The sequence below is a fragment of the Choloepus didactylus genome, chromosome 2 (genome assembly GCF_015220235.1).
Source record: "Choloepus didactylus isolate mChoDid1 chromosome 2, mChoDid1.pri, whole genome shotgun sequence".
Lineage (NCBI taxonomy): Eukaryota > Metazoa > Chordata > Mammalia > Pilosa > Megalonychidae > Choloepus > Choloepus didactylus.
The window spans coordinates 132,010,791-132,024,319 of record NC_051308.1 but is presented as its reverse complement, the minus strand read 5'-3'; the positions used below and the strand labels follow the sequence as shown (position 1 = coordinate 132,024,319).

General features: G+C 38.3%; 1 protein-coding gene across 4 annotated transcripts in view; it reads right to left on the bottom strand.

The window, feature by feature from the left end:
• The window catches only part of CLCC1 (chloride channel CLIC like 1), a 65,362-nt gene that overhangs the window by 40,298 nt on the left and 11,535 nt on the right, over positions 1 to 13,529 (bottom strand). For 2 of the 4 annotated variants that reach the window (XM_037826478.1, XM_037826477.1), the window contains exons 1-2: positions 11,574 to 11,626; positions 4,224 to 4,366 (exon numbers count right to left, since the gene is read on the bottom strand). In XM_037826478.1, coding sequence (XP_037682406.1) covers positions 4,224 to 4,366; positions 11,574 to 11,577 — 147 coding nt within the window. In that variant the 5' untranslated portion in view covers positions 11,578 to 11,626. Of the gene's footprint in view, positions 1 to 4,223; positions 4,367 to 11,573; positions 11,627 to 13,529 lie in introns of those variants that run through there. The other 2 variants (XM_037826479.1, XM_037826480.1) reach the window with 1 other exon arrangement.

The window sequence follows — 13,529 nt, the reverse complement described above, 5'->3', positions numbered from 1 at the left end:
TTCATGAACTATTACAAATGCACATCACTATTACAAGGTTTTAATAGGGTGGTATATGGGAAAACATACACCTAATGCAAACTATGGACTAGAGTTAACAGTAATATTTTAATATTCATACAACTGTAACAAAGGTACCACACCAATGTAAAGTGTAAAAAAAAAAACCATAGGGGATATATGGAATGTTGTATTTTTCATATAACTTTTCATATAACTACAACTTCTCTAATTAAAACAAAAAATAACAACAAAAAAAACCCAAACTTTATGCTAAGTGAAAGAAACCGTACACAAATTACTACATATGGTAAGATTCCATTTGTATAAAATTTAAATATAAATAAGTCTATAGATACAGATTAGATTAGTGGTTACACAGGGCTGGAGAAGGATAGAGGGAATGAGAGGTGACTGCTAAGGGATATGGGGTTTTTCTTTGTAGTAATGAAAATGTTCTAAAATTGACTGTGGTGGTGAATGCACAACTATATACTAAAAGCCAGTAACTGGGAGAACCTAAGATGGCGGCTAGGTGAGACAGGGCAAAAAAAACACCTCCATGAAAAATACTAGATAAAAACCAGAAAGCGACCCAGAACACCAGTTCTAAAGATGCACCAGCTGAACAATGTCTGCTAAATCCACAGGGATTGTGCATTTGTTGAAATCGGGAGTCTGCATTCTGAAACAAGTGAGTGGGCTGGCTGAAAGTTCGGTGGCCATGTTGCGGCGTTTGTAGACAGTCTAGTTCTTTTTTAGAAAAAAAAACGAAAAAACAAAAAACCTGGGAGCAGCTGCAGTTACAACGGTGAGAACCACACAGTGAAGCATGGTAGGACTGGGCTGTGCCAACCTCTCGGTGTCTGGCGTGGAGGATAGCCCGCTGCTGATTGTATCAGGGCCAGGGGGGCAGAGGGGAGCCCAAAGGAGAAAGAAACCATGCCCCTTGCAGCCGTATTCCTGGCGGGCTGGGGACACTCCTGCCCAGGGCCGGACCCACAGCCCAGAACTGTGCCAGGAAACCCAGTGTGTCAGGGAGTGAATCCCACGGCACCGCGCACATGCCACAATATCGACCGTGGATAGTGGTCTTTGGTGCACCCACAGCTAGTTGTCCCGGAGCTGGGAAGGCGGAGCTGTGTGAAAAGCGGGGGTGCTGACATGCCCCATTCAGTCATCTTTGCATCAGGCTGGGAGCGCCCCTGCATGGCCCGGTGGCCCAGGGCTTCCCTTGAGGGATGGTGCGCACTTGTGATGTAGCACAACCTTCTCTTAGCAGAGGTCCTGGAAGAGCATGGCTGAGAAGGGGGACCTGCTCAGAAATCCCAGAGACCCTACTCCAATACCAAGGACTTGTGGGTCAGCGGCAGAGACAATCTGTGGCAAGACTGAAATGAAGGCTTAGACTCTTGCAACAGCCTTGAATCTCCGGGAACACCTGGGAGCTTTGATTATTAATGCTACCCTGCCTTCCTAACTACCCACACACACGCCCCACATTCAGAGCGGACAGCTCCAACAACACATCCAAACTTAGTGAACGAATTGAACCCCACAAGAATCAGATCCCCACACACCAAAAAGACAAAGTTGGGGAGAACTGACTTGAGGGGAATAGGTGACTCGCAGATGCCATCTGCTGGTTAGTTAGAGAAAGTGTACGCCACCAAGCTGTAGATCTGAAAAATTAGAGACTGGTATTTTTTATAACTTGAAAGAACCCTATCAAGTAAAGCAAATGCCAAGAGACCAAAAACAACAGAAAATCTTAAAGCATGTGATAAAACAAGACAATATGGAGAACCTAATCCCAAACACCCAAATCAAAAGATCAGAAGAGACACAGTACTTGGCACAATTAATCAAAGAACTAAAGTCAAACAATGAGAGCATGGCACAGGATATAAAGGACATAAAGAAGACCCTAGAAGAGCATAAAGAAGAAACTGCAAGAGTAAATAAAAAAATAGAAGATCTTATGGAAATAAGAGAAACTGTTGGTCAAATTAAAAAGACTCTGGATACTCATAATACAAGACTAGAAGTTGAACAACGACTCAGCATCCTAGAGAACCACAAAACAAAATGAAAGAACAAAAGAAAGAATGGAGAAAAAATTGAAAAGGGTCTCAGGGATATGATAGATAAAATAAAACGTCCAAATTTAAGACTCACTGGTGTCCCAGAAGGGGAAGAGAAAGGTAAAGGTCTAGAAAGAGTATTCAAAGAAATCGTTGGGGAAAACTTCCCAAACCTTCTATACAATATAAATACACAAAGCATAAATGCCCAGCAAACTCCAAATAGGATAAATCCAAATAAACCCACTCTGAGACATATTCTGATCAGACTCTCACATACTGAAGAGAAGGAGCAAGTTCTGAAAGCAGCCAAGAGAAAAGCAATTCACCACATACAAAGGAAACAACATAATACTAAGCTGTGACTACTCAGCGGCCACCATGGAAGCGAGAAGGCAGTGGCATGACATATTTAAAATTCTGAGAGAAAAATTTCCAACCAAGAATACTTTATCCAGCAAAACTCTCCTTCAAATTTGAGGGAGAGCTTAAATTTTTCACAGACAAACAAATGCTGAGAGATTTTGCTAATAAAAGACGTGCCCTACTTCAGATACTAAAGGGAGCCCTACCGACAGAGAAACAAAGAAAGGAGAGAGAGATAGAAATTTAACAGACATATATAGAACATTACATTCCAGGTCACCGGGAAACACATTCTTCTCTAGTGATCACAGATCTTTCTCCAGAATGGACTGTATGCTGGGACATAAAAGAAGCCTCAATAAATTTTAAAATCTCTGACCACAATGGAATACAAATAGAAGTCAATAACCATCAGAGATCTGGAGAATTCACAAACACCTGGAGGGTAAAAATGAGGGGGAGATGAAAACATTCCCAGATAATCAAAAGCTGATGGACTTCATCACCAGAAGATCAGTCCTATAAGAAATGCTAAAGGGAATTGAGCAGGCTGAAAGGAAGAGACACTAAACAATTGACTGAAACTACATGAAGAAATTAAGATTTCCAGTAAAGATCACATGGTAAATATAAATACCAATACTACTGTATTTTTGATTTGTAACTCCACTATTTACTCCCTACAAGATCTAAAATACATAAACTGTAATGATAAATCAATGAAAACCATGACTTAATGTAAAATATGTAATTTTTGAAAAGAACTACATAAAGGTGGGGGAATGGAGGAGTATAGGAATATAGTTTATGTGTCCTATTGAAATTAAGTTGGTATCAAAGAAAAACAAGATTGTTATAGATTTAAGAGGTTAAATTTAAGCCCCACAGTAAGCACAAAGAAAGTATCAGAGAATATGACTATAGAGATGAAAAGTAGAGTATGGGTTACGAGAACTGGGGGAAGGGGCCAGGGAGAGTTAGTAAGAAATGAGTGTAGGGTTTCTGTTGGGATGAAGGGAAATGTCTAGTAATGGATGGTGGGAAGGTGACAGCATTGCAACATTCTAAATGTGATTAATCCCACTAATGGAATGCTAGGGAGGGAGTGGAATGGGAAGATTGAGGCTGTATATGTTTCCACAATTGAAAAAAAAAAAAAAGACAGTCTAAATAGATGACAATTAAATGCCAAGGATGATCCTGGATGGGATCTGAGGATGGAGGAGAGGAGGCTCAAAGGGACACAGATGGGTCATTAAAAAAAAAAAAAAAAAAAAAGGAAATATAGAATGTAAGCTTTCTATCAATGTTGAACTTCTTACCTGCGCTTAATGGGAATGCATAAAAGAATGTTCTTGTTCATGGGAAATGTGTATGTGAATTATAGTGTTTGTTCAAAGATGTGTGCAGCTTGCTCTCATATGTTCAGAAGACAGAGCAATAGATGATGGATGATAGATAGGGAGGGGAAGAAAGAAATGGTGGTGTGACAGGATGTTAAAGTTGGTGGATCAGGGTATCGGGGGAGGGGGGTTGGGGTATGCTGGAGTTCTCTGCATGGGGTTTGTATTGTTTTTGCAACTGTTCCTATAAGTTTGAATTTATTTATAAAAAAAGAAAAAAAAAGCCAGTGATTGTACTCTTTGTATGGATTGTACACTATGCGGATAAATCTCAATAAAACTGCTAAAAAAAAAAGTAGATTACTTCCACCACAGAACTGATAAAGCTGTACAAACACACTTTTTTTTTTTTTTTTTTTTTTTACAATACCTGAGGGGTTTTTCTCATTGTTCCTGAAGCAGCATCATAGTTAAGCATGTCTGTGGGGTCAATCCAGTCATCATCATGAGCATAGCCAGCTATCAGCAACACACATTCACAAAGAAGCAAGGAACACAGCATCCTGTATGAGTCTAAAAAAAAATTTAAATATACATGTAATGAAATATAATTATTTTAAAAAAAAGCTGTTTTATAATAAAAATTTTATATACTTCCTTCTAGTTTTAAGATTACGCTTTCCTTCCAAAAAGTAATTAAGGAGAGTATGTAAAATAAAAATATTCAGCAAAATGGTACTAAATCATACACATACACACAAGTATTCTTATTGAGACAGTAAAATACATATTCTCCATATGACCCAGCAATTCCACTTCTAGATATATAATCAAGAGAAATGAAAACATGTCTACACATAAACTTGTACATGAATGTTTAGAGCAACATTATTCACAATAGTCAAAAGGTTAGAAACAACTCAAGTGTCCATCCACTGATGAACGGATAAACAAAATGTGACACATACACATAATGGAATATTTCTTGGCCATTAAAAGGAATGAAATATTGATACATACTACAACATGGATGAATCTTGAAAGCATTATGCTAAATGCAATAAGTCAATCACAAAAGACCACACATCGAATAATTCCATTTATATGAAATTTCCAAGTAGGCAAATCTATAAGAACAGAAAGTAGATTACTAATTGCTTGGAGCTGGGGAGATGGGGGAATAGGGAGTGGGAGCTAAAGGATATGGAGTTTCTTTTAGAGATGATGAAAATGTTCTAAAATTGAGTGTGGTGGTACTGGCACATATCTATGAATATATTAAAAACCAATGAATTGTAAACTTTAAATGGGTGAATTACATCTCAATAAAACTGTTAAAAATTAGGTATTTTACCCAAAACCAATAAAATAAAACTAAAAACCTTTTTTAAACAAATGGGAAGAATGTTGCAAACTTAAGATTTGAAACAAGGCAACAACTTCAAAACCATTCAGAGAAACTGTCTCACCTAAGCCTCTACATAAACATAGTCAAATCATTTCAACACTCAATGCCTATTCAACATTGTCCAATATGGTAGCCACTACTAGCCATATGCAGCTATTTAAATTTAAACTAATTAAAATATTCAGTTTCTTAGTCACATTAGTCATATTTCAAGCGCTCAATACCCACATGTGGCTAGTGGCTACTAGCCTGGACAGTGCAGACAGAGAACATTTCCATCATCGTGGAAAGATCTGTGGAACAGCCTGCCTTATACCTATGATGTGTAAGGAACCAGGGAGGGAATTTCAAGCCCTGCCCATGAACAGCTTACAGTCCAGATGTAAAAACAAAAGACATGGAGGTGGGGCAAGATGCTGGAGTGGTGAGGTGTGGAATTTCGTCTCTCCTCCACAGCAGCCAGTAATTACCCAAGAACTATATGGAACAGTGTTTCCAGGGTCTCCAGGAACCAGTCACACATCAGACACAAGTTTGGAATTGGAGGAAAAACTGAGACTGCAGTGAACATTTTAAGTTCCCCTGACCAGGGTCTGGCACCCCTACCCACCCAGACCCCACGGACTGTCTTGCTGCTGGTTCCCTGAAAGGGAAAACAAAAAACAGAAAACAACAATCTGCTGAGGGCAAGAAGGGGGGCTCAACCCAGCCTCAAATGCAGAATTAATTAACAAATTAATTAACTAATTTTTGGAGCTAGGGGTGCTAAAGAAGGGCTGGGCTCTGAGAAGGGTGGGGCACATAAAAGTAGGCACCCATTCCCAGGCTCCAAAAAAGCCTTTTTTTTTTTTTTTTTTTTTTTTTTACCCCTACATTTTGTCCCTTCTCCTTTCTCACTGACTCCTTATCTTTTTGCATTTCAATAGTCCCAGGCAGGGGTGGAATTGAAGCTGTTGGAGAGTAATTACCAGACAATAGCCCAAAATACATCTTTAAATGCTCTATTGTGACACTGACAATGTCACAGGCTGGGGAAAGGCTTTTAAAAGGGACTCCTTTTTTTTGGTTTGTTTGTTTCTTTTTTTCTTGTTTTTATTTTCTATTTTTTTAATCTAAAAGTAACATGTGGTTATTTTCTATCAGAAAGCCTAAGTTGACGGACTAGGCTAGGCTTGGGGGGGAGACAGAGTATCCAGAATTTCTTTGAATTCCAGATTCACTTCTGAAGAAGGTCTCCACCCCTGTCTTTAATTGGCAACTCATGCTGACTAAGGAATTAAGCTGGAGTTGCCCCAAAGAGGAGTGGGGAGAAGGGAATATTGCCCCTGGGAGACAATTGGAGTTCCGAGGATTGGGAGAGTGGAGGGAGGTCCAGCTCAACTGGCAGTCCTCCTTCTGGCAACTCAGACCCCAGGGGCTGGAATTCAGATTCTGGCTTCAGTCAGCCACGCCCCCGACAGGATCAGAGTCACCCAGAGAACTAAACCACCACACCTCTTTACATTGGTGGGGGAGCTGCAGGCTGGCAGGTGCCACCTGCCCGACAGGTGAGGAAAAGTACTGATTCTAGAGGCCTCATAGGAGGGTCTCATTCTCAGGAAAACTCCATACCCTCCCCATGAGACCTGGGCTTCTCTGGCCTGGGAAAATCTGACTGGGGTCAACCATATCTGAGAAGACCCTCTCACAAAAGGTTACATAGAAGCAGGGCAAGAAACAGAAAAACAAGAGGTGAAAAATTCTGATCAACTAAACAGAACCTAAGTTAGAGGTCTAGAATAAGTTGAACTGAACAGCAGAGGTCAGAGAACAAAGCCAACCAACAAGAAACCCCTAGATAAAAGAACGAAAATGAGCTCCAGAATAAACTAATCAAGAAAATCAGGTGCCAAGACAACTTAAGATAACACGCCATACTAGGAAACACGAAAATATGGATCAGCCAAAGGAACAAACTAATAGTTCAACTGAGATACAGGAATTGAGGCAACTAATGCTAAATCAATTCAGTGAACTGAAGGAAGATATAGCAAAAGTGATAAAGGATATAAAGAAAACACTGGATGACCATAAAGAAGAATTCATAAACTTGAAAAAACAAATGGCAGAACTTATGGGAATGAAGGCCACAATGGAGGAGATGAAAAACACAATGGAGGGACACAACAGTAGATTTGAACAGGCAGAAGAAAGGATCAGTGAACTGGAAGACAAGACATTTAAATTCATACACACAGAAGAACAGATGTGAAAAAAATGGAAAAATACAAGCAGGGTCTTAGGGAGCTGAGTGACAACATGAAATGCATGAATATATGTGTTATGGGTATCCTGGAAGGAGAAGAGGAGAAAAGGGCCAGAAAGAATAAAAGAAGAAATATTCACTGAAAATTTCCCAACTCTTATGAAAGACAGAAAATTAGAGATTCAAGAAGTACATCGTACCCCAAACAGAATAGATTCCAATAGACCTACTCCAAGACACTTACTGATCAGATTGTCCAAGGTCAAAGACACAGAGAGAATTCTGAAAGCAGCAAGAGAAAAGCAATACATCACATACATGGGAAGCTCCCTAAGACCATGTACAGATTTCTCCACAAAAACCATGGAGGTAAGAAGACAGTGGCATGATATATTTAAGATACTGAAAAACTGCCAACCAAGAATACTATATCTGGCAAATCTGTCCTTCAACAATGAGGAAGAGATTAAAATATTTTCAGACAAAAAGACACTGAGACAGTTTGTGAATAAGAGACCAGCACTACAAGAAATACTAAAGGGAGTGCTACAGGCTGACAGGAAAATACAGGAGAGAGAGAGTTGGAGAAGAGTGCAGAAATGAAGATTATCAGGAAAGGTAAAAGGAGAGAGAGGAAAAAATAAGATATGACATATAAAATCCAAAAGACAAAATGGTAGAAGAAAGTACTACCCTTACAGTAATAACACTAAATGTAAATGGATTAAACTCCCCCAATAAAAAGACAGACTGGCAGAATGGATTAAAAAACAAGAAAGTACGATTTGTTTTGTATGACTGCGTGGTATGTGAATACATCTCAATAAAATGAAGATTAAAAAAAAAAAAGACCCATATATATGCTGTCCACCAGAAACTCACTTTAGACACAAGGACAAACATAGACTGAAAGTGAAAGGTTGGAAAAAGATATTTCATGCAAACAACAACCAGAAAAAAGTGGGAGTAGCTATACTAATATCAGACAAATTAGACTTCAAAAGTAAAACAATTAAAAGAGACAAAAAAGGACACTATATATTAATAAATGGGTCAATTCATCAAGAAAACATAACAATCATAAATATTTATGCACCAAGCCAGAATGCCCCAAAATTCATGAGGCAAACACTGAGATCACTGACAGGAGTAGACACCTCTACAATAATAGTTGGAGATTTCAATACACCATTCTCATCAATGGATAGAACATCTAGACAGAGGATCAACAAAGAAATGGAGATGTTGAATGGTACGATAAATGAACTAGACTCGACGGACATCTACAGAACACTACAACCAACAACAGCATGATACACTTTTTTCTCAAGTGTTAATGGAATATTCTCTAGGATAGACCACATGTTGGGTCACAAAGCAAGTCATAAAAATTTAAAAATATTGATATGATACAAAACACTTTGTTGGACCATAATGGAATGAAGTTGGAAATAAATAAAAGGCAGAAGGTCGTAAAACTCACAAACATATGGAGGCTAAACAACACTCTCTCAGAAAACCAGTGGGTAAACGAAGAAATTACAAGTGAAATTAGTAAACACCTTGAGGCAAATGACAATGAAAACACAACATGGGATGCAGCAAAGGCGGTGCTGAGAGGGAAATTTATTGCCCTAAATGCCTATATTAAAAGAGAAAAGAGAGCAAAAATTGAAGAATTAACTGTTCATCTGGAGGAATTAGAGAAAGAACAGCAAACTAACCCCAAAGCAAACAGGAGGAAAGAAATAACAAAGATTAGAGCAGAAATAAATGCAACTGAGAACAGGAAAACAACAGAGAGAATCAACAAAACCAGAAATTGGGTCTTTGAGAAAATCAATAAAATTGATGGGCCACTGGCTAGGCTAACAAAAAAAAGAGAGAGCAGATGCAAATAAATGCACTCAGAAATGGGAAAGCAAAAATAACTACTGACCCTGCAGAAATTAAGGAGATAATGAGAAGATACTATGAGCAACCACATGCTAATAAACTAGAGAACTTAGATGGAATGGACAACTTCTTAGAAAAGCATAAACAACCAACAATGACTCAAGAAGAAATAGACAGTTTAATCACAAGTAAAGAGATTGAGTCAGTCATCAAAAAGCTCCCAAAAAGGAAAAGCCCAGGACCAGATGGCTTCACATGTGAATTCTACCAAGCATTCAAGAAAGAATTACTACGAATCCTGCTGGAACTCTTCAAAAAAATTGAAGAGGGAAAGCTACCTAACTCATTCTATGAAGCCAACATCACCCTAACATCAAAATCAGACAAAGATACTACAAAAAAAGAAAATTATAGACCAATCTCTTTTAATGAATATAGATGCCAAAATCCTCAACAAAATACTTGCAAATCAAACCCAGCAGCACGTTAAAAGAATTGTACACCACAACCAGCTGGGATTTATTCCAGGTATGCAAGGCTGGTTCAACATAAGAAAATTAATTAATGTAATATACCACTTCAATAAATCAAAGCAGAAGAACCACATGATGCAGAAAAGGCATTTGAGAAAATTCAACATCCTTTCCTGATGAAAACACTTCAAAGGATAGGAATGGAAGGGAAATTTTCAGTATGATAAAGGCAATATATGAAAAACCCACAGCTAACATCATACTCAATGGGGAGACACTAGACACTGAAAGCTTTCCCTCTAAGATCAGAAACAAGACAGGGATGTCCACTGTCACCACTGTTATTCAACATTGTGCTGGAAGTGCTAGCTAGAGCAATTATGCAAGAAAAAGAAATAAAAGGCATCAAAATTGGAGAGGAAGAAGTAAAACTTTCACTATTTGCAGATGACATGATTCTATATGTAGAAAATCCAGAAAAATCTACAGCAAAGCTACTAGAACTACTTAATGAATACAGCAAAGTGGCAGGCTACAAGATCAATACCCAAAAATCTGTTGTGTTCCTATATACAAGTAATGTGCAACAAGAGGAGGAAATCAAGAAAAAACTTCCATTTACAATAGCAACCAAAAGAATCAAGTATTTAGTAATAAACTTAACCAAAGACACAAAAGACCTCTACAAAGAAAACTATAAGAAACTGCTAAAAGAAATCGAACAGGACTTAAAAAAATGGAAGAACATACCATGTTCATGGATTGGAAGACTAAATATAGTTAAGATGGCAATTTTACCTAAACTGATTTATAGATTCAGTGCAATACCAATTAAAATCCCAACAACTTACTTTACAGAAAATAGAAAAACCAATAACCAAATTTATTTGGAAGGGCAAGGTGCCCCGAAGAGCCAAAAATATCTTAATAAAGAGGAACAAAGTGGGAGGTCCCACACTACCTGACTTTGAAACATATTACAAAGCTACATGCTCAAAACAGCATGGTACTGGCATAAGGACAGATATACCGACCAATGGAATCGAACTGAGTGCTCAGAAGTGGACTCTCACATCTACGGACAGTTGATCTTTGATAAGGCAGTCAAGCCAAAACAACTGGGACAGAGCAGCCTCTTCAATAAATGGGGAACTGGATATCCATTCCCAAAAGAATGAAAGAGGACTCCTATCTCACACCTTATACAAAAATTAACTCAAAATGGATCAAAGACCTAAACATTAGCACCAAGACCATAAGACTCTTAGAAGAAAATGTAGGGCAACATCTTAAAGATCTTGTGATAGGAAGTGGTTTCCTAGACCTCCCACCCAAGGCGCAAGCAACCAAAGAACAAACAGACAAATGGGATCTCCTCAAAATCAAACAATATTGTAAATCAAAGGACTTTGTCAGAAAAGTAAAAAGGCAACCTATGCAATGGGAGATGATATTTGAAAACCACATTATCAGATAAGGGTTTAAGATCCCGAATATATAAAGGGATCCTACAATTCAGCAACAGAAAGACAGACAATACAATTAAAAAAATGGACAAAAGACACGGACAGACACTTTTCTGAAGAGGAAATACAAATGACTCAAAAACACGAAAAACTGTTCAACATTACTGGCTACTAGGGAAATGCAAATCAAAACCACAATGAGATATCATCTCACACCTACCAGAATGGCCATTATCCAAAAAACAGAAAATTACAAGTGCTGGAGAGGATGTGGAGAAAGAGGCACACTTACTCATTGTTGGTGGGAATGTAGAATGGTGCAACCACTCTGGAAGACAGTGTGGAGGTTCCTCAGGAAGCTAAGTATAGATTTGCCATATGACCCAGCTATTCCATTACTAGGTATACACTCAGAGGAACTGAAAGTTAAGACACAAATGGACATTTGTAAACCGATGTTTATTGCAGCATTATTCACGATTGCCAAGAGATGGAAACAGCCCAAATGTCCATCAATGGACGAGTGGATAAACAAACTGCGGTATATACACGTGACGGAATATTATGCAGCTGTAAGACAGAACAAAGACATGGAACATATAATAACATGGATGAACCTTGACGACATTATGTTGAGTGAAGTTAGCCAGAAACAAAAGGACAGATCCTCTATGGTCTCACTAATATGAACAAACATTAATGAACAAACTTTTTGAGAGTTAAAAGCTGACAACACAGGCGACCAGGAGATGGAAAGAGGGTAGAGATCAGGCATTTGATGCTGAAGGACTACAGAATGTTTACCAGGATTGATTGTATAGATCCAGAAACAGATAGCATAATACTGTGTGATGGTAGCACAATACTGTAAGTACACCAAACAAAGATGCCTGGTGAGTAAAGCTGAAAGAGGTATGATAGGAGAATGTATGACTCCAGAGGTAAAGACAGATGATAAAGACTGGGACTGTATAACTTGGCAAAAACTGGAGTGGCCAATGACTGTTACTAAATGTACAAATATAAAAATGTTTTTACATGTGGGAAAGCAAATGAATGTCAACCATGGAGAGTGCTGAAAAAGGGATGGTATTTGGGAAAAACCATAATCAAAGCAAACTGGAGTCTACAGTCAACAATAACATTGTAATATGCTTCCATTAAATGTAACAAAGGCAATATACCAAAGCTAAGTGTGTATGAGAGGGGGATATAGGGGAGGGATATGAGATTATTGGTTGTGGTGCTGTTTTCTGTCCTCATTATTATATTGTATTGTATGACATGTTATTCTTCCTTTTTATCATCTTTTTTATTATTAGCTTAAAAAAACACTTTTTTTGTAGTAATCAACATGTTCAAGTGCTGATTGTGGTGATAAATGTACAACTTCATGATGATTGCGTCAATGACTGATGGTACACTGTGGATAAATGTATGGTATGTGAATATAACTCTATAAAATTGTAAGAAAAAATATAAATAGGAGTAAAAGTATTGGAGAAAACATGGAGAGAGGGATGTACCTATCCACTGTGGATGAGCAGGCAGAATGGTGTAGCCCTTCTGGAGGTCAGTGTGGTGGTTCCACAAAAAGCTAAGTATTTGGGGGCCATAAGGTCCTGCAACCTCATTATGGAGTATGTAATTGAAAGATCTGAGAGCAGAGACACGAATGGACATTTGCACACTGGTGTTCATGGAGGCAGTATTCATGATCTGCAATGGGTGGAGGTGACCTAAGAGTACATAGACTGAGGAAGAGAATGGTGAACTGTGGTGTACGCATACAGTGGAATATTGAGCAACTATGAGGAGTGAAGCTATGAGACACACAACGAGGTGAATGGATCCTGTACACAGCATTTTGAGTGAAGTACGCCAGAAATAAAGACAAACACTACAATGCCTCACCAATACGGACTAACTACAATGTGCAAACTCAGAATTGAATCTCAGAACAGTCTAAGAGGGGAACGATTATTGTAATAGTCCCTAGATTGTAAGCTCTTACAGCAGTCAAATCTATTCCTGAATTGTAATGGCTACCTCCAAACTTTGAAATGCTGACCCCTTTGTATATAATCTGATTGGTCTCTGGAACATTGGGTATCTCTGTGACACATGAAACTCAGAGCTAGAGCTCAGCAGCTATGAATGTAAGCATTAGCACATATAGCAACTGTTAAAAAAAAAAAAAAAAAAAAAAAAAGGCTGAAAAAGAGCCCAGACTTCAATTAGTGATATG